At 43.5% G+C, this 18,741-nt stretch overlaps 1 protein-coding gene across 3 annotated transcripts in view; it reads left to right on the top strand.

Moving 5' to 3' along the window:
* LOC144506366 (uncharacterized) overlaps nt 1–17,776 on the top strand; it is a 62,363-nt gene extending 44,587 nt beyond the window's left edge. For 2 of the 3 annotated variants that reach the window (XM_078232381.1, XM_078232380.1), the window contains 2 exons: nt 2,830–3,033; nt 16,732–17,767. In XM_078232381.1, the coding sequence (XP_078088507.1) occupies nt 2,830–3,033; nt 16,732–16,994 (467 nt within the window). In that variant the 3' untranslated portion in view covers nt 16,995–17,767. Of the gene's footprint in view, nt 1–2,829; nt 3,034–16,731 lie in introns of all 3 variants that reach the window. The other variant, XM_078232379.1, reaches the window with a different exon arrangement.
* The last annotated feature ends 965 nt before the right edge of the window (nt 17,777–18,741 follow it).

Genomic DNA, 18,741 nt, shown 5'->3' with positions numbered 1-18,741 from the left:
TTCTACATTAAAATCGTGACTGTAATTCAACAACACTTAATTGTCTGTGAAGCACTTTGAGATGTCCAGATGTCATGAAAAGTGCTATATAAATGCAAGTCTTCCATTTAATCGCACTATTAATTGGCTGGGGCCCATCAACGTGAGTGGATAGCTCCACCTCCATCTTAGGCAGCAGCTCTGGGCGAGGCGGGAGGGGGGGGTGTGGTTCCATTGTAGCTGGAGTGGGGAGTCGTGTGGGAAGTGAAGTTTGCCTGGGAAACATTAAAGAATATTCTCCAGGAGGAAGCAGCACTGGAAACCCTTAGGGAGGACGTGGAAAGGCGTCCTGAAGTCGCAGGAGCCAGGTTGCTCAGAGCATGTGAGCAGATACCCGTAGAGATCAATGCCAAGAGGCAAGCCCAGAGAATGTGGATCCAGTGCAACAAGACACTGAATAACCAAGGTCAGTAAGTACATCATCAGATGCCATATTCCATCAACCACTCCTCTAAACTGCTCCAGTCATCACAACTCTAATCATTTCGGGCATCTGTCTGGCACTTGTACGTTCCACCACACCTGCATACACTTAGCAATGCTGCAAGCCTCTCATCCACATCTCCCAACTTGCACTCACTGCTAACTATTCCACCATGACAGCCACTTCATCCTAGTGGATTGCACAACACTCACTGACACACTTCTCTCATTCCAGGATCAAGAGGAAGCAGGACCTGGCCAGCGTGGGGCAGTCATTGCTGCAATATTGTATTCCCCATGGAAGAGAAGATACTGACTATTATTGGGATGATCATTCAGGAAGCAGGGGGTCAGCCCAGGGCTGAAACCATTGAAAATGATATCCTCATCTCTAATCCTGCTTCCAACCCCCCCTCTCCCTCATCCCACACTGATTTACAAGATTCAACTCTTACTTCCTCCCTCCTTCCCTCCCTGCACCATAACCCTATCCTCATGTCTTTCTCCTTTAGATACCTGAGAAGTGCAACCTGGCCAGGCCACAGTAGAATAGTCATGATGAAAACTCACCCACACTCCATTTCACACTCGCAGTCACCAGTGTAGAAACTGACATTGCACATCATTTCAAGAACAGCAAGAGAGGTCAGACAATGGATACCAGCGGTCCGAAGCCAGGGCAAGCACCCAGGAGAGAGCTGGTTTCAGCTCTTTGGAAAATGAGGTTGCACACACAAGTTCTGCTGCCAAGTATTGTGATGAGAACTTTGATATCCTATTGAAAAACCCTGATGGGTATGGATAACAAAATGCTTGGTGCACTGGGAGGCCTTCAGTCAATGCCTGAGGAACATGGAGGAGTCCAGCACTAACTTGGCACAGGTCTTTGCGCAGTTTTGGAGCCCTTCCTTTATGACACGCAAGTGGTGGCCCATTCTATCAATACACTTGTGGACCCAACATCATACAAGGACAGCTGGTGTTCCAGCTTCCATTACAGCACAAGCAGTAGCCACCCAACCCCTGAATGCTAAACTGGGAGCTCAGAAGTCGTGCAAGGATTAGTTTGCCACTATGTAAGCTCAGAATGCTGCCACTGTGGCTGGGCTTGCAGCATTTCATAGGCCAGCATCTGTCTTCCCAACAGATCGATTAGTAGAGTTGCTGAGGTGCTGGCCCGAGAGACTAGCAGTGTCACCGTGGCTTCCAAACCTGCAGTCTTCTCTTGGGAAGACAGCAGTTGACCACCTCTACCTTTGGCTTAGCAAGCCAGCACACACACTGCTGCCGCCGCCAATGCTGAGGCAGTGCAGTCGTCAGTCTGAAGCTGGACCTTCAAGGCCCAGAGCTGCTCGAGCTTGTTCTCCCAAGGCCATCTCTATTGAAAATCAGCTGCCTTCCACCAGCCATTCTGTAACTCCAGGGGTTGCACTACGTAAGCGCACTAGGACAATACAGGCACTAAAGGAATATACAAGGGTTATTAGTTGACATTTGTATTCAATATATCATGTTTTCATTTATAAATTTGGTTTAGAATGTTTATTTGTTTTGTCGTGGTTTTTATTTTTGCATTGGGGCCAAGTGAACATCCTGGTATGTTATAGACGTGTGGGACTGTTGGTGAATGGGAAATTGGGATTGTGGTACTTTGGTCTCATTCGAATGAATTCTTCACAAACCATCCAGGCAGAATGGGGCTGTCTAGGTTGCCTTATCCTTTCCTCCTATTGTAGAATCAGAAACTAACAAAAGTCAACCAGTAACTAACCTGTAACTAGTGGATGATCCCTTTTAACTATCTGGTGGAGGGCAGATTGGGGGTTGCACACTGACATCTTGATCAACCTGTTCTATTTACTTCCAGCAGTCATTAAGATGTGTGTGATAATTCCTTCATTATTGCCTGAGTGATCATCCTGGAATCCTCTTCCTAACAGCACTCTGGACGTACCTACACTACATGGCCTGCAATGGTTCACAAAGGCAGCTCACTACCATCAGCCTAAGGGCAATTAGGGCTGGGTAATAAATGCTGGCCTTGCCAGCAATGCCCACACCTCATGAAATAAATAAATGAATGAACTAATATCCTCACTTGTGCATTGTACTTCACCCAAAGATAATTAACACCCAAAAACAGGCACAAATGATCCCAATTTCTCACCCTTGATCTCTTGGGTGCATTCGTGCCAATTCCAAACCACTTGGAAATTATTTTGATGCAGATTGACCCCAGTTTGGGTGATGGTTGAACAAGGTGTAGAGATTCAATCCATGATGAAGTGTTGAGTAAATGAATCTGTTTTATTTTCATACATGTGCAGCAGGAGCTTTTCCTTGATTTGTTTCTTTTTTCCTCACCAGAAACTCTAGGTAACCCTGCTCGACAAGTTCGACTCCCATATTCTGCTGCCTATGTTGCTAAACAAAAGACGAGACCAGAGCTCGCAGCCCGATACCTCGTTCGACATCTGTTTCCTGAGGAGGTGCTGGTCAGAAGCAATGTTTATGGAAATCTAGATCGAGGCATAGCTCCTTTAGACTGCAACAAAATCAGTGCTGTCCGAGGTATTGAAAGATAATTGTATCAATGTTCTGCTTTCATCTTTTAATGCGAGAGAATGTTAAATAAGCAACAGACTAGAATTATAATCTCTTAACTTATTATAAAAGAGTAAACAATACAAGAGAAATTAAAACTAGTCTCATTGCCTTCTGCCTGTCGGGGATCCCAGTAATGACGGCTGGTCTGGTGTTTGAGAGGTCCTGGCACTGCTTGTGATCCCATTCTGAGGTGAAGTCTAACGTACCCGGGTCGAAGCCCCCCCTTTTATAGTGTGGCACAAACAGCCTTACATGAGACTTGGTTTAAACACATGCTTGGAAAACAATATACAAAGATAGCACTGGAAGGTCAGCTTGTTTTTGTAGTGCAGTTGCATTTTTAGGTTCTCACAGTATGAACATTGCTGAGTTGACTGGCGAATATCTTAACACCTACAATGTCTAGAGCACCATCTGTTCCAGTGGGAAAAGCTTAATGATTGAAGATGTTAAAGTTTCTCAACGATCTGTAGCAAATTTTAGGTATTGGAATTCAAATGTTTGAATGCCTCCATCAATAATATGATAGGAATTAAAGTCAGGTGGCTTCAATAACAGGCATTTTAAATGATGTTGGTTGAAGGATAATTATTGACCAGGACATGAGGGAGAACTCCACCGCTCGATTGCACATGTATTACTTGCTCTTATCATCCAAAATGATGAAGCAAATGAAACCAAAACCTCTGTCAGCAAACAAAATATTTATTTTCCTCCTCCCTGTCACCATAGCCCCCCCGAATATCTCTGAGCTGTTTTGCTTTGACTGTTTAAGGGGAGGAGGTGGCACAGAGGTAATGTCACTGGATTAGTAATCCAGTCTAATTTCCTGGGGACATAACTTCAAATCTCACAACAGCTGGCGCAATTTTAAATTCAATTAATAAAATCTGGAAAAGCTTGTCAGATACTCCCAGTAATGGTTACCCTGACAACGACCATCATTGCTTGTTTTTAAATGCCCATTAGAGAAGGAAATCTGCCGTCCTTGCCTCGTCTGGCCTACATGTGACATTAGAACCACAGCAATGTAGTTGATTCATCATTGCCTTCTGAAATGGCCTAGCAAGCTGCTCAGGTCAAGGGCAATTAGGGGTGGGCAACACATGTTGGCCTTGCCAGCAGCACTCACATCTGCATATAAGCACCTCCGTATAGTGCTTATGAGATCTCTTTGCCACAAAAAGGCACCTCTACCATGCAGAGGTTGGCTTTTTATTCCGCATTAATCATTTGCATGTTCAGAATTTTAGGATGGTTTTGTACTGTGGGATTTGTCACCATTGGGAAGATTTTAATTGAGCCAGGCTAATAATAATATTGGATGCAAAAGAAATGTCGTCTCTGCTTTTCAGTTAGATAAAACCCAGTCTCTTCCTCAAATTCTCCAATCATTATGGAGAAAAGTATAAAAATAAAATCTGCTTCATTCCACATTTTTCCCCCAAATCTGCCATAAGAGATAAAGGGAAAATAATCATGAAACAAAATCTGAACTTGTGTGTGCATTATCAATGAATATTTGACATGGAGAGGAAAATTGAGTTGATATTGTGCCATTTAAAGTTTATTTATTAGTGTTGCATGCAGGCTTACATTAATACTTCAATGAAGTTACTGTGAAAATCTCCTAGTTGTCACACTCCAGCACCTGTTCGGGTGCACTGAGGGAGAATTTAGCATGGCCAATACACCTAACCAGCATATCTTTCAGACTGTGGGAGGAAGCTGGAGCACCCAGAGGAAACCCATGCAGATACAGGGAGAACGTGCAGACTCCACATAGACAGTGACCAAAGCCAGAAATCGAAGCTGAGTCCCTGGCACTGAGGCAGCAGTGCTAACCACTGTGTGCCACCGTGCCAAAACCTGAGGGCATCCCAAAGTGCTTTACAGCCAATGAATTACTTTTAAAGTGTAGTCACTGTGGTAATGGAAGGGAAACAGCAGCAAACAAAATGGTGGCACAGTGGTTAGCACTGCTGCCTCACAATGCCAGGGACCTGGGTTCAATTCCAGTCTTGGGTGACTGTCTGCGTGGGAGTTTGCACGTTCTCCCCGGGTCTGCGTGGATTTCCTCCTGGTGCTCTGGTTTCCTCTCACAGTCCAAAGATGGGCAGGTTAGGCGGATTGACCATGCTAAATCGCCCCGTAGTGTCTCAAGGTGTATAGGTTAGGGCAGATTAGCAGAGTAAACATGTGGGATTATGGGGATAGTGTCTGGGTGCTCCATTGGAGAGTTGGTGCAGACTAGATGGGCTGAATGGTTTGCGTCTGCACTGTAGGGATTCTATGAAACAGAAATATGATTAAAAATTAATTTTTGGGTGATGGTGGTTGTGGGATAAATAATGGCCAGGACAACAGGGAGAATGCTGCTGCTGCTTGAGAGTGAAATAGAGCTGGATTTGTTATGTCCATCTGAGAGCAGGTTTTATACAGTAAAGGATTAATAACGTCCGAAGCGTACATGATGCTTAAATAATCACAATGTTCGAGAGACCTGGAAGGGAGCAGTAGCTTTTGCCCCGTGTGGAGAGCTGACTGGTGGAGATTTAACTGAGGATCATCACACCTCAGGTGAGGGGCAAGGTTGAGAAGGCAGGGCCTTCAGGAAAAACCTCAGCCGGTACAGGAATTGAACCCATACTGTTGACATTGCTCTGCATCACAAACCAGCCATCCAGCCAATTGAGCTAAACCAAGATTACCACCCAAGCAGTGAATTTAAAAGCTGCCCTCTCCCTTCTGTGCTCTGACAGCAGGATGTTATGAAATACATTTTGTTCCATGAAAGAATGTTGATTTCTCCTCTTAATATGGCAAATAGTACTTGCGTTGAGGCTATGTGGAGAACTGTCGATATGGAAACATGTTTCACTGCATAGTTTAAACTAACCACATATGACCTGTAGTTTGAATTGCATTCAGAATGAGAACAGAGAACCCTTTCCAGACAAAAAGTACTAGAAACTTTATTATTTTGTTTTCGAGCTAGAAATTAAACAGCAGGGTCTGAGTGCATTTGGTGACATTTGTTGAAGAGCTGGCTACTGCAAAGAAACTCTGTAAATAATTGCTACGTAGTGCCAAAGTACATTGAAATGAATTTTTGTTCTGAAGCTTTTAGATAAGATATGGTATTGAGAACATTCTGTTCAGGTACAAACTGTGCTAACTTTCTAGTCTTATTAGGGTCAGGGTGAAATTCAGGGATGTGTTGAAGGCCAAGATAGGTAGCATTACAATATGGAGTAACTGAGCGGGTGTGATATTTAGGGTGTAGGACCCTGTGTCACTGGCTAAATGGTCTCCTGCTGTACTGAAATTTCCAACAATCTATTGATATAAAGTTTTCTAAGGGGTGGAATTCCCCTGTCCACAGTGTCTTTTGTGGCGCCCTGCATTTGGGATCTTCCAGTCCCGTTACTGCCAATGGGTTTTCCTGTTGTTCACATTCTACCGCTGGGGAACCCATGGCGGGGGGGGTTGCCATTGGCAGGATCAGAAGTTCCCGCCAGCAAGAATGGCTGGAGAATTCAGCCTTTGTTCCATAACAGACTCCACACCTGGTTTGTTTGTGATTTGCTGGTTTGTCTTTTATGGAAGTTTTTTGTCTGGTTAGGGTATCTAATGTTTGGGGTAACCTGAACAATTTTTTTTGAGAAAACAGGGTAAAGATGCAAATAGCTGTCAATCTAGACAGATGACCCAATAATGAAAATAAATAGCCTCTAACTGATCTCAGTAAGTCCCTGGATTGTGTTCCCACAGGTTGTTCCAGAACATTGCTCTCACTCAGTGGCTCCGAGCAGCCAAGCATTACTGACCCCAGACTATCTGAGGAATGCCATTGTAGATCAGCTGATCCTTCCATAAGGCTGCAATTCTGCCAATGAGCCAACTTGAAATGCATTTTTGTCAGGTTTGCTCATTCTATTTTACCATTGGATGTAGGAACAGAATTAGGCCATTCAGCCCATCAACTCTGTTCTGCCGTTCAATCATGGCTGATATGATTCTCATCTGCCTTCTCCCTCTGACCCTTGATCCCCTTACTGATCTCTCTGTCTTAAAGACACTCTATGACCTGGCCTCCACAGCCCTCTGTGGCAATGAGTTCCACAGATTCACCACTCTCTGGCTGAAAAAATTCCTCCTCATCTCAGTTTTAAAGGAGCGTCCCTTCACTTCGAGTTTGTGCCCTCGAGTTCTAGTCTCTCCCACTAATGGAAACATCCTTTCCACGTCCACTCTATCTAGGCCTCTCAGTATCAATTAGATCCCCCCTCATCCTTCTAAACTCCACCGAGTATAGACCCAGACTCAACCGCTCCTCGTGTGACAAATCCTTCATTGCTGGGATCATTCTTGTGAACCTCCCCTGGATCCCTTCCAAGGTCAGCACACCTATCCAATAGGGTCTGACCAGAGCCTTATACAGCCTCAGCAGTACATCCCTGCTCTTGTATTCTAGACCTCTAGAAATCTATACATCATATAAATCGGGGATGAGCAAAGATAACTGCAACAGAATCACATTGGAAGAAGGTGAACTTCGAGCCCTGTGAGGATTTACTCATTTCCATGAGTTCTTGTAAACTGACCTTTCCACTTACTTTATGATTTACGATCAAATTTTCTAGGGTTCCAAAGACCACCTGGAATCCCTGCCGCCTTATTATGTTGTAGGTTCCTGAGTGATATTTGATATATAACATTCAGAGTAAACCTGTGGTCCCTGGAAAGGAAAGCAAAGAATTGAGTGACTGCAGTAGATGCCATTCATGGCCAACCTTTTTGGTGTTTAACATGGCTCTACAGGCTTAAGGAGCAGAGTATCATCTTTCTCCTTGTTTGATCAGTGACTTTAGCAATTTCAGACCTTGGTTGTTCCTTTTATTTTCTTGATGGATTCTCACTGTAAATTTAATTTGCATTATGCCATTTCATTCTCCATTTGGATTCATAGCTGCCTGGCCTTGTACCTTTCCTGCATCTATATTACCAATCAAATTCCCATTTGAAATGACTGTTGTATTGCATGAAGTGCATTACAGCTAACATTGCTTTAGACTCTGCTTATTAAACAGAAATTAAACCCAACTGTTGTATCTTTCCGTAAGTAGGTTTGAATTTTGCACCTCAAACTTTGATTTGATTTATTATTGTCACATGTATTAGTATACAGTGAAAAGTATTGTTTCTTGCACGCTATACAGACAAAGCATACTGTTCATAGAGAAGGAAACGAGAGAGCGCAGAATGTAGTGTTACAATGCTAGCTAGGGTGTAGGGATAGATCAACTTAATGCAAGGTAAGTCCATTCGAAAGTCTGACAGTAGCAGGGAAGAAGCTGTCCTTGAGTCAGTTGGTATGTGACCTCAGACTTTTGTATCTTTTTTCTGACGGAAGAAGGTGGAAGAGAGAATGTCCGGGGTGTGTGGGGTCCTTAATTATGCTGGCTGCTTTGCCAAGGCAGCAGGAAGTGTAGACAGAGTCAATGGATGGGAGGCTGGTTTGCGTGATGGACTGGACTACATTCACAACCTTTCGTAGTTCCTTGCGATCTTGGGCAGAGCAGGAGCCATACCAAGCTGTGATACAACCAGAAAGAATGCTTTCTGTGGTGCATCTAAAAATTGGTGAGTTGTATCCAGATTGTCCTTTATTATTTCCAGCCCACCCATCAGAATTCTGATGAATTGTTGAATCCAAAGTGTTGATCTATTTTTTTATTCCCGATGCTGATGGATATCTGGCATTTTCTATTCTTTGTCACTTCAAATTATTAAATATTTTCTGTCTTTTTAGTTTTCTTTCAAGAGCAGTTACGAAAAAGGATATTTGGACTTCCGTGACACATTCTATTAGCCCAGCAAGTTTCTTTGAAACTATTCTCAGAACTACCTAATCACTTACAAAAAATATTTCCATTGTCGAATTATATTGTGGAGATTGTAAAGCCATTTTTTTATTCATTCATTTTTACAGGATGTGGGTGTCGCTGACTGGGCCAGCATTTATTGCCCATCCCTAACTGCCTTGCATTTCATAGGGCATTTGAAAGTCAACCACATTGTTGTTTGTCTGCAGTCACATGTAGGCCAGACCAGCTAAGACCGGCAGATTTTCTTCCATAAAGGACTTTTCATAAACAAGGAGCTGGTACCTTGGGAGGTTGTATTTCCTCTACTGTCCAGACATCTGTTCTCTGGACACCCCTGGATTGCCAAGCTGAAGTTCTGCTGAGGAATTTCAGCAAACCTGTTCAACCCAATTTATATGGGAACCTTTTCCTGGGCAGGGGGGAAGGAATACTAAAATGTTTTTAAGTCCCCAAACTAATGTGGCAGAGGGGTGGGGATCAGAACAATAGGTCAATAAGCATAGAGACTGGGGACGAGGTTGGGGCCAAGACGAGGCTATCTAAGAGGAAGAGCATTCTGTGGGAGGATGACTCCAGTGGGTCTGGAGTGCATCTGCTTCAATGCAAGGAGCGTCACGGGCAAGACAGACGAGCTTAGAGCCTGAATGCTTGCGCAGAACTTGGATGTGGTTGCAGTGACGGAGACTTGGTTAAAAGAAGGACAGGACTGGCAGCTGAATATTCCGAGACAGAGGAGGGGCTAGGAGAGGTGGGGGAGTAGCAATGCTGGTTAGGGAGCATATTACGGCGGTACAGAGGGTGGACAATTTGGAAGGGTCAGGTAACGAGTCACTGTGGGTGGAGCTCAGAAACAGGAAGGGCGCAGTCACTATGCTGGGGGTATACTACAGGCCTCCCAACCACGGGAAGTTGAGGAACGGATATGTAAGGAGATTCTGGACAGGTGCAGAAAAAATAGGGTTGTTGTAGTGGGAGACTTTAATTTCCCTTGTTTAGACTGGAAATCGCTTAGGGCTGGGGGCCTGGACGGGGAAGAATTTATAAAATGCGTACAGGAAGGTTCTTTGGAACAATATGTTGACAGTCGAACTAGAGAGGGGGCTATACTGGACCTAATACTGGGGAATGAGCCCGGTCAGGTCATCAAAGTTTCAGTAGGGGAACATGTGGCAAATAGTGACCACAATTCTGTAAACTTTAGGATAGTAATGGAAAAAGATGAGTGTTGTCCTATGGGTAAGGTGCTGAATTGGGGGAAGGCTAACTACAGTCGGATTAGGCAGGATTTGGTGGCTGTTGATTGGGAGAGGCTGTTCGAGGGTAAATCCACATCTGGCATGTGGGAGTCTTTTAAGGAGCAGTTGATAGGACTGCAGGACAGGCATGTGCCTGTAAAGAGGAAGGATAGGAAAGGTAGGATTCGGGAGCCGTGGATAACCAGTGAAATTGTGGGTCTAATCAAAAAGAAAAAAGAGGCATACATGAGGTCCAGGCAGCTAAAAACAGATGGAGCACTGGAGGAATACAGAGAAAGTAGAAAAGAACTCAAACAGGGAGTTAGAAAGGCAGAAAGGGGTCATGAAATGTCCTTGGCAGACAGGATTATGGAGAATCCTAAGGCATTTTATACATACGTTAGGAACAAGAGGGTTGTTAGGGAAAGAATCAGGCCTCTCCGGGATAAAGGAGGGGAATTATGCTTAGAACCAAAGGAAGTAGGTGAGATCCTAAATGAATACTTTGCATCAGTATTCACAAAGGAGAGAGACATGTTGACTGGTAGTGTCTGAGATGTGTTGACCCGTTAGAAAAAAATCTCAATTACAAGGGAGGAAGTGTTAGGTTTTTTAAGAAACATTAAGACAGACAAATCCCCAGGGCCAGATGGCATCGCTCCTAGACTACTCAGGGAGGCAAGAGATGAAATTTCTGGGTCTCTAACAGAAATCTTTGTCTCTTCGCTGGACACAGGTGAGGTCCCAGAGGATTGGAGGATAGCAAATGTGGTCCCGTTATTTAAGAAGGGTAGCAAGGATAATTATAGGCCGGTGAGCTTGACGTCCGTGGTAGGGAAATTGTTGGAGAAGATTCTTAGAGATAGGATATATGCGCATTTAGAACTGAATAAGCTCATTAGCCATAGACAGCATGGTTTTGTACGAGGGAGGTCATGCCTCACAAATTTGGTTGAGTTTTTTGAGGAGGTGACAAAAACAATTGACGAGGGAAGGGCCGTGGATGTCGTCTATATGGATTTTAGTAAAGCGTTTGACAAAGCCCCTCATGGCAGGCTGGTGCAAAAGGTTAAATCTCACGGGATAAAAGGTGAGCTAGCTAGATGGGTGGAGAACCATTGGGCGGAGGAATGGCAGATGGAATTTAATCCAGACAAATGCGAAGTGATGCATTTTGGTAGATCTAATGCATGGGGGAGCTATACAATAAATGGCAGAACCATCAAGAGTATAGACACAGAGGGACCTGGGTGTACAAGTCCACAGATCCTTAAAGGTGGCAGCACAGGTGGAGAGGGTGGTGAAGAAGGCATATGGCATGCTTGCCTTTATTGGACAGGGCATAGAATATAAAAGTTGGCATATGATGTTGCAGCTGTATAGAACGTTGGTTAGGCCACATTTGGAATACTGCGTCCAGTTCTGGTCGCCACACTACCAGAAGGACGTGGAGGCTTTGGCGAGAGTACAGAAAAGGTTTACCAGGATGTTGCTATGAGAAGAGATTGGGTAAACTGGGGTTGTTCTCCCTGGAAAGACGGAGGATGAGTGGCGACCTAATAGAGGTGTATAAAATTATGAAGGGCATAGATAGGGTGAACAGTGGGAAGCTTTTTCACAGGTCGGAGGTGACAAACACAAGGGGTCACAGGTTCAAGGTGAGGGGGGCAAGGTTCAACACAGATGTCAGGGGGACATATTTTACACAGAGGGTGGTGGGGGCCTGGAATGTACTGCCAAGCAAGGTGATTGAGGCGGACACGCTGGGATCGTTTAAGACTTATCTAGATAGTCACATGAACAGACTGGGAATAGAGGGATACAAAAGAATGGTCTAGTTGGGCACATGAGCGGCGCGGGCTTGGAGGGCTGTATTGTTCTTTGTTTAGTAGTCTATTCTGTAAAGTGGAAAGTGCATTTTAAGACAAAGCTACTTTTCCTCTGATGGAGATTTTTATAGGCCAGGTTTAAACAACTCTGGGCAGAAAACCACGGAAGAAAAAGTGTTCAAGCAGTTGTTTTGGAATCCCTGTCGTGACTATTGCTCCTGTGGCCACTCCTACCAGTAAAGGAGCATTCAACACACGTTAAAAGGGTAAGATCTCAAACAGGAATTTTTTCCTCCGTAATGTTGACTTGTTTAAATTAAGAAATAATTCCTTTGGATCAACATTCATGGTAAATGACAATTGTCATTAAAAACAATTGTCATTTGGTTCATAAGTGCTCTTTATGGAAGGAAATCTGCCCTCCTTACCTAGTCTGGCTTACACGTGATGCCAGATCTGCAACAATGTGGTTGACTCTTAACTGCTCTCTGAAACGGCCCAGCAAGCCACATGGTTCAAGGAAAGTTAGGGATGGGCAACAAATGCTGGCCTTGCCAGCAACACCCACATCTTGTGAAACAATAAAGAAAAAAGAAGCTTTTCCACTCTAAGTGCCTGCCATCAAGTGTATTGGAAGGATTTACAGGCTGGTTAGCAACCTGTTTGGCCATGTTATGAATATACCTTCCGTGGCCATCAAGTTCTGAAGTGGGATTTAACCGCAGAGCTTCTGGCCCAGCGGTAGGGATGCTACTACTGCACCACAGGATTTTCAAAGCTCGAGTAGTTTTTGAAAAGAATGGGTAAAATGAAAATTCATTGAGGATATTTGAGTGGGAAATACAAATGGAGAAATATGGCACCGGGTGAAAAGAATTTTAATTAAAGGTGTATTTAAAGTGTTTATTTTAGTGGTAGTGCTTGTTTAAATTTGATGCTGCAATACTGCTCACAGTACATGAGCTATCCAAGGAGAGGAAGCCATTTCTTTGGATCTGTCAGGAATATTAAGGTTTAAAACCGGAACAGTTGGTTTTAGGAGCTTTCACAGATCATTTGGTTGCTGAAGGGAATGGATTGTTAAGTGGAGGTTTTGCACCTTGAGTGGATTCAGTCTAGGCATTTAGAAAATGTTGCATTTCAAGGGCATAGGATGCCAAGGGGAGATTAGTTTTATGATATTTGGACAATTTCTTTACAGCCATCAACTCTGGTTTTCTACTAATTTTGCTTTATTAAGTCTAGCTCCAGATGAGTTCATTGAGTGGCTATTGCACTTTCCATGCTCCTTTTGGAGAAACAGCATGTGAGCACGATTAAATCAGTGCCTGAAAGAAGCTTGGTATTTCAGCTTTCAGTTTGGCCCAACCCTTGGTCCATCTTTGAATTGTAACTTCCGTGAATATATCTATGTTCTCTTTGAAGCCTCTGTTCTTGACGTAAAATGTGATTTATGGATCAAGTTATCTTGAGACTCTCTGGCTAGATCCAGCATATTTTCTTCAGGTTGGACTTTGTCACATCTCAACATACATGAATCTTTTAACAAGATTATGGAGGTAAATTTCATTCTGCCATGAATTGGATCATTTAATTGTGTTGTTACATATGTGAGACTTTACGAGATGGTTATATTTTAAAATGTCCCCTTTAACTTATGGTGAAACAGGATATTCTAGATATAGTGTGGGGGAACTGGGATCTGGTGGTGATGGTTGCTATCTGATCTGGCTGTCATGGAAAACAAAATGACAACCCATTGAAAATAAAGTGACAGTTTGTATATCTTTACACAAGATGGGCAGCTGCTTTTTGGATACAGACAGAGCGAGAGATACTGCACCTGTGTTGAAGAGTAGAAAAGACTTGTTTGTTAGCAGTCAAGCACGTTGCTGATGACTGTTGGTTCTCTGGGAAAAAAAAAGAAACTGACAGGACTTTTGGAGCTTTGAGGAACAAGAAATCACTGAGATGGGACTTGCCAGTGGAAGTCGGTTGACTCAGGCATTGTGGGATGTATGTTTTTCAAAGGATACTGGGAGGTTTAACCTGGCATAGCAGGGAGCCTACTGGTGAGCTGGGAGTAGCTTGGCGCTGGGTCTTGTAATGTTTTATATTTGCCAGCAGTGTGCTGCATGGTGAAAGGAGTTGTATCTCCATTGCAATTTGTTAGGTAATGTAGAAGTACCTTTTCTTCAGTTGATGTATTAGTTGCATGTTAAGCAATGTTTGGTTTATGTTGATTTTGGTTTATTTGTTACAGTAGAAGTCTTTAAAATGTGAAATCTTGACCTTCAGTTACTGTCATTGAGTGGGAAATTCATATTGTTTTAAAATTTATTGGTCCCTCCAGGGAGTGTAAATGTATGGTTGTATTTTTAGAGCTGTAGTGTTCTGTAGTTTTGCACATTTCTGGCACATATTTGTTTCATTTAATGATAAAGCTCTAGCTGACTCCAGCACAATGCAGTACACTGTCAGAAAATTATATCTTTAAGTTCCAAAACCAGCATGTTGACAACCAACATGTCAAGTGAAAGTTCGTTCTGCCTGGCTTATGATCAGTTTACTGGACAGCATCAAACCTATAAACTGCATTTCAAGTGCAGCAGACATCTTACCTCTACTAAATACTCTCTCGCCCTCCGAGGCCCATGTTTTCTTCAGTATGGGGGTGACAGTGGTTGGCATTGCTGCCTCACAGCACCAGGGACCCGGGTTCATTTCCGGCCTCGGGTCACTGTCTGTGTGGAGTTTGCACGTTCTCCCCGTGTCTGCAGGGTTTACTTCAGGTGCTCCAGTTTCCTTCCACAGTCCAAAGATGTGCGGGTTAGGTTGATTGGCCATGCTAAATTGACCCTAGTGTCACGGGGATTAGCAGGGTAAATATGTGGGGTTAGCGGAATAGGGTCTGGGTGGGATTGTGATTGGTGCAGACTCGATGGGCCAAATGGCTTCCTTCTGTACTGTAGGGATTCTATGATTTTATGACAGTCAAGGACCTTATCTTCAAATCAGACATTTTAGGCCTTGATTTTAATGGGACTGTGGTAGAATCAAAAACCATCAAGGAGCAAGAAGATTGTCTATCTTTGATCGGGGCCTTGCTTTATCACAAAATTGTTACGGCGCAGAGGAGGCCATTTGGTCCATGTGACGCCACTGTTTAAAAAAGGAGGTAGACGAAAGGCGAGTAACTATAGGCCGGTTAGCTTAACTTCTGTAGTAGGGAAAAAGCTTGAATCTATCATCAAGGAAGAAATAACGAGACATCTGGATATAAATTGTCCCACTGGTAAGATGCAGCATGGGTTCATGAAGGGAAGGTCATGTTTGACTAATTTGACACACTACACTTGGTCGCCAACTCAAATCATCTATGTAAATCGTAAACAATTACAGTCCCAACACTGATCCCTGAGGCACACCACTAGTCACTGATCGCCAACTTTGAGAACATTACATGTGCAGTGGACAATGGGGAACCTGTGGATGTGGTGTATCTGAATTTCCAGAAGGTATTCGACAAGGTACCGCACCAAAGGCTCTACATAAGATAAAGGTGCACGGTGTTACGGGTAATTTATTGGCATGGAAAGAGGATTGGTTAACTAACAGAAAGCAAAGAATGGGGGTAAATGGGTGTTTTTCTGGTTGGCGATCAGTGACTAGTGGTGTGCCTCAGGGATCAGTGTTGGGACTGTAATTGTTTACGATTTACATAGATGATTTGAGTTGGCGACCAAGTGTAGTGTGTCAAAATTCGCAGATGACACTGATATCTGCATATCTTGAGTATTTCCTCTTTTTTGCTTTTGTAATCTATAATCCTGTTTCTAAGACCTAGGATTCCATGTTTCTTCTTACAGCAAATGTGACAAATAAAGACCCGTTGACCTCGGGCAGGATTTTTTGGTTTTGGGGTGAGCGTGGCTGGAAAACCACGCCCATAGACTTTTTCCCAGGAAAGGGGAATAGAAAACTAGAAGGCATTGGCTTAAGGTGAGAGGGAAAGACTTGAAAGGGACCTGAGGGGCAACTTCTTCACACAGAAGGTGGTGCGCATATGGAATGAGCTGCCAGAGAAAGTGGTTGAGGCAGGTACAATAGCAACATTTAAAAAGCATTTGGATAAGTACATGGATGGGAAAGGATTAGAAGGGTAGGGCCAAAACCTGAGCAATTGGGAGTGGCTGAGAGGGCACCATGGTTGGCATGGACCAGTTGGGCTGAAGGGCCTGTTCCTGTGCTGTATTGCTCTATGACTCTGACAATTTTATGAAAATACTGCACCTCCAAAGTGGACAAAAGAAGCATGAAGGCCGGAGGAAATAAAACACACACACACAGTTTTCATAGAAGTGAGAGAGGAATAATTGAAATACAGTGCCACAGAGAAGGAATGACATGAAAATATTACAACAGAGGCAGGAGGAAGAAAAAGAAAATGTGTTTTAAATATTTATATTGAATTTATGTTTTTGGTGTTCAGTTTATGGCTAATACCCCTGATGGATGAAACAGCTTTCTTATGGGAATAATATTTATTTTAATACCTAAATATATGTTGAAGATGAACAAGAACAGTCAGGCTAGGAATTTTCTCTTGTCCTAGTTTTTATGGATCAGGTCTGAATATAGCTTGCGATAATACAAGAAAACATAAATTACATTAGTGGTTGTAATTTCTTTCTATTCTGTTAACAGAATTTCTTGAAGAAGTCTACCCGGTATTTGATTTGGGTGAGAATGGACGTGACTGGAAAGCTTGTGTGGCTGCTATTAATAGCTCCATTCGCAGCATAAGACATGACCTCAGGAAGTCCCTGCCAAGCTATTACAAGAAGCAGCACCCTCAGTATTATGCAATGTATTACAAGAAAGGATCTGAGAATCAGAGCAACAAAAGCGGCACTCCTCAAAGCAGCGATCCCCAAGAGAACTTCAGCAGACAGACAAATACCCTCTGACCACTTTCTAAAGAGATGCTGAAAATGGAAAAAAGGGCCTGTGCATGGTTCATATCTGAAACAACATGATCTCAAGAGAGCTTAGTCCTGATTTTCTCTTATTATTAACCCTGAGTATCAGTAAGGTGATACTTTAATGCCATAGCTCTATTTTTGTGTGTGTTCAAGTTTGCATATGTGCAATACTCAGACATGTGAGTTGCAGAATAGCTAAAACTGGAAACATGATTTTTATTGCGGAACGGGTATCAAAACACTTGCACAAGTGGAATGCAACATTTGAGATGATTTTGCAAACTGCTGAGACTTGGCTATTAAAATTTCTTTCTGGATATTCCTCATGGGGAGAGATGTATCCTGTATTTTTAGGATAATTTTGTGAAACCCATATCGCTGATGCAGTATGCATGAGGATATTTTGCTTTTTGTTTAATATATTTCTTTTGAGTATGACCCTCAACAGAGGCCTTTCTCTTGGGCACCCACCCCCACAACAATCTCCGGTGACAAATGGAAGAACAAAGTTATTTTCTCCCCTCCAGGTGGAATATTCCATTCACGTGAGGGTCCTTCCACCCAAATGTGAACAGATTAACAGATTGTTACGGCTTTTGTTTGACTACCAAGATTGCCCGGGAGCCTGAAGAGCTTCGAACCTATTGACGACAGATTGGAAGTCGTCAAATGTAATGTAACAAGTGGGCCAGTTGGAGGGTAGTTGATGCAGGAGTTTAGCATCTCTGGAATTTTCTGTTCATTGTAAAATGAGTTTGAATGAATCTGAACCTAGTTTGTTATAAGCACAATATTTGCCACAATTCAACACTATTCATACTAAGGGCGGAATTTTCCCATGCTCGAGCCAAATGATTCAATGGCGGGTCGGGGGGTGGTGAGGGACAGAATTCAGTGGGAATCTAAAAATTAGTTTCACGCTGGCGTGAATTTCCTGTGAGATCTCCTGCTGGTCCTTGACATAGTGAATTGAAAAACCCGCTAGAAGCTGGTGTGAAACTGACTTGCATCCCACTAATTGGATGCAGTTGAAGGTTCAATGGGAATCTTCTCCAAACGCTCAATTCTCTAACGCCAGCGGAAAAACATGTCAGCCCAGAACATCTCTGGAACAATATGTGTGCAGAAGTCGGGACTCACCTGAACAATTAGTTTTGGTGTTACAAATAGGCTTACATTAACACTGTGATGCGCGTCAATTGAACACGAGGCATGAAGCTTCGGTAACAGAAGGCTTTTATTGTCTAACAATGGAACTAATAGAACGTAAACACACTATCCCAGACTGACAAGGTCCCGCCCGAGCAGGGGGTCTTATACCTCTCCCAGGAGGCGGAGCCCGACTGGGATGTGCCACAACAGTAACAACCACAGGTGTATTAATCCCACCCTAGCCCAACAACAACATTAGAACAATCCCACAGTGGGAACACCCGAGCCCAACAACAACATTAGAACAATCCCACAGTGGGAACCAACGATGGTTCACCACATTCACCCCTCCTTTGAGAACAAAGGCCGGCGGGGTACGAAAACAGACTAAAATGTCAACAGATTATAAGTTCAGACGGTCTGGAGGACCGCACCGTCGTTGTGACCTCCTCAATACCGGCGGTGACACCGGAGTAGGTGCTTGCGGTGGCGTTTTCCCCAAAACAGCGTCCAGCTTGTTCTCTCGCGGACTCACGGGCCGGTTGACCCTGATGAGGCGGTAGTGCAGGGGATCCCGGTA

This window comes from Mustelus asterias, chromosome 17 (assembly GCF_964213995.1).
Source record: "Mustelus asterias chromosome 17, sMusAst1.hap1.1, whole genome shotgun sequence".
Classification (NCBI taxonomy): Eukaryota; Metazoa; Chordata; class Chondrichthyes; order Carcharhiniformes; family Triakidae; genus Mustelus; species Mustelus asterias.
The sequence above is the reverse complement of the archived record's forward strand: the minus strand, read 5'-3'. Positions and strand labels throughout refer to the sequence as shown.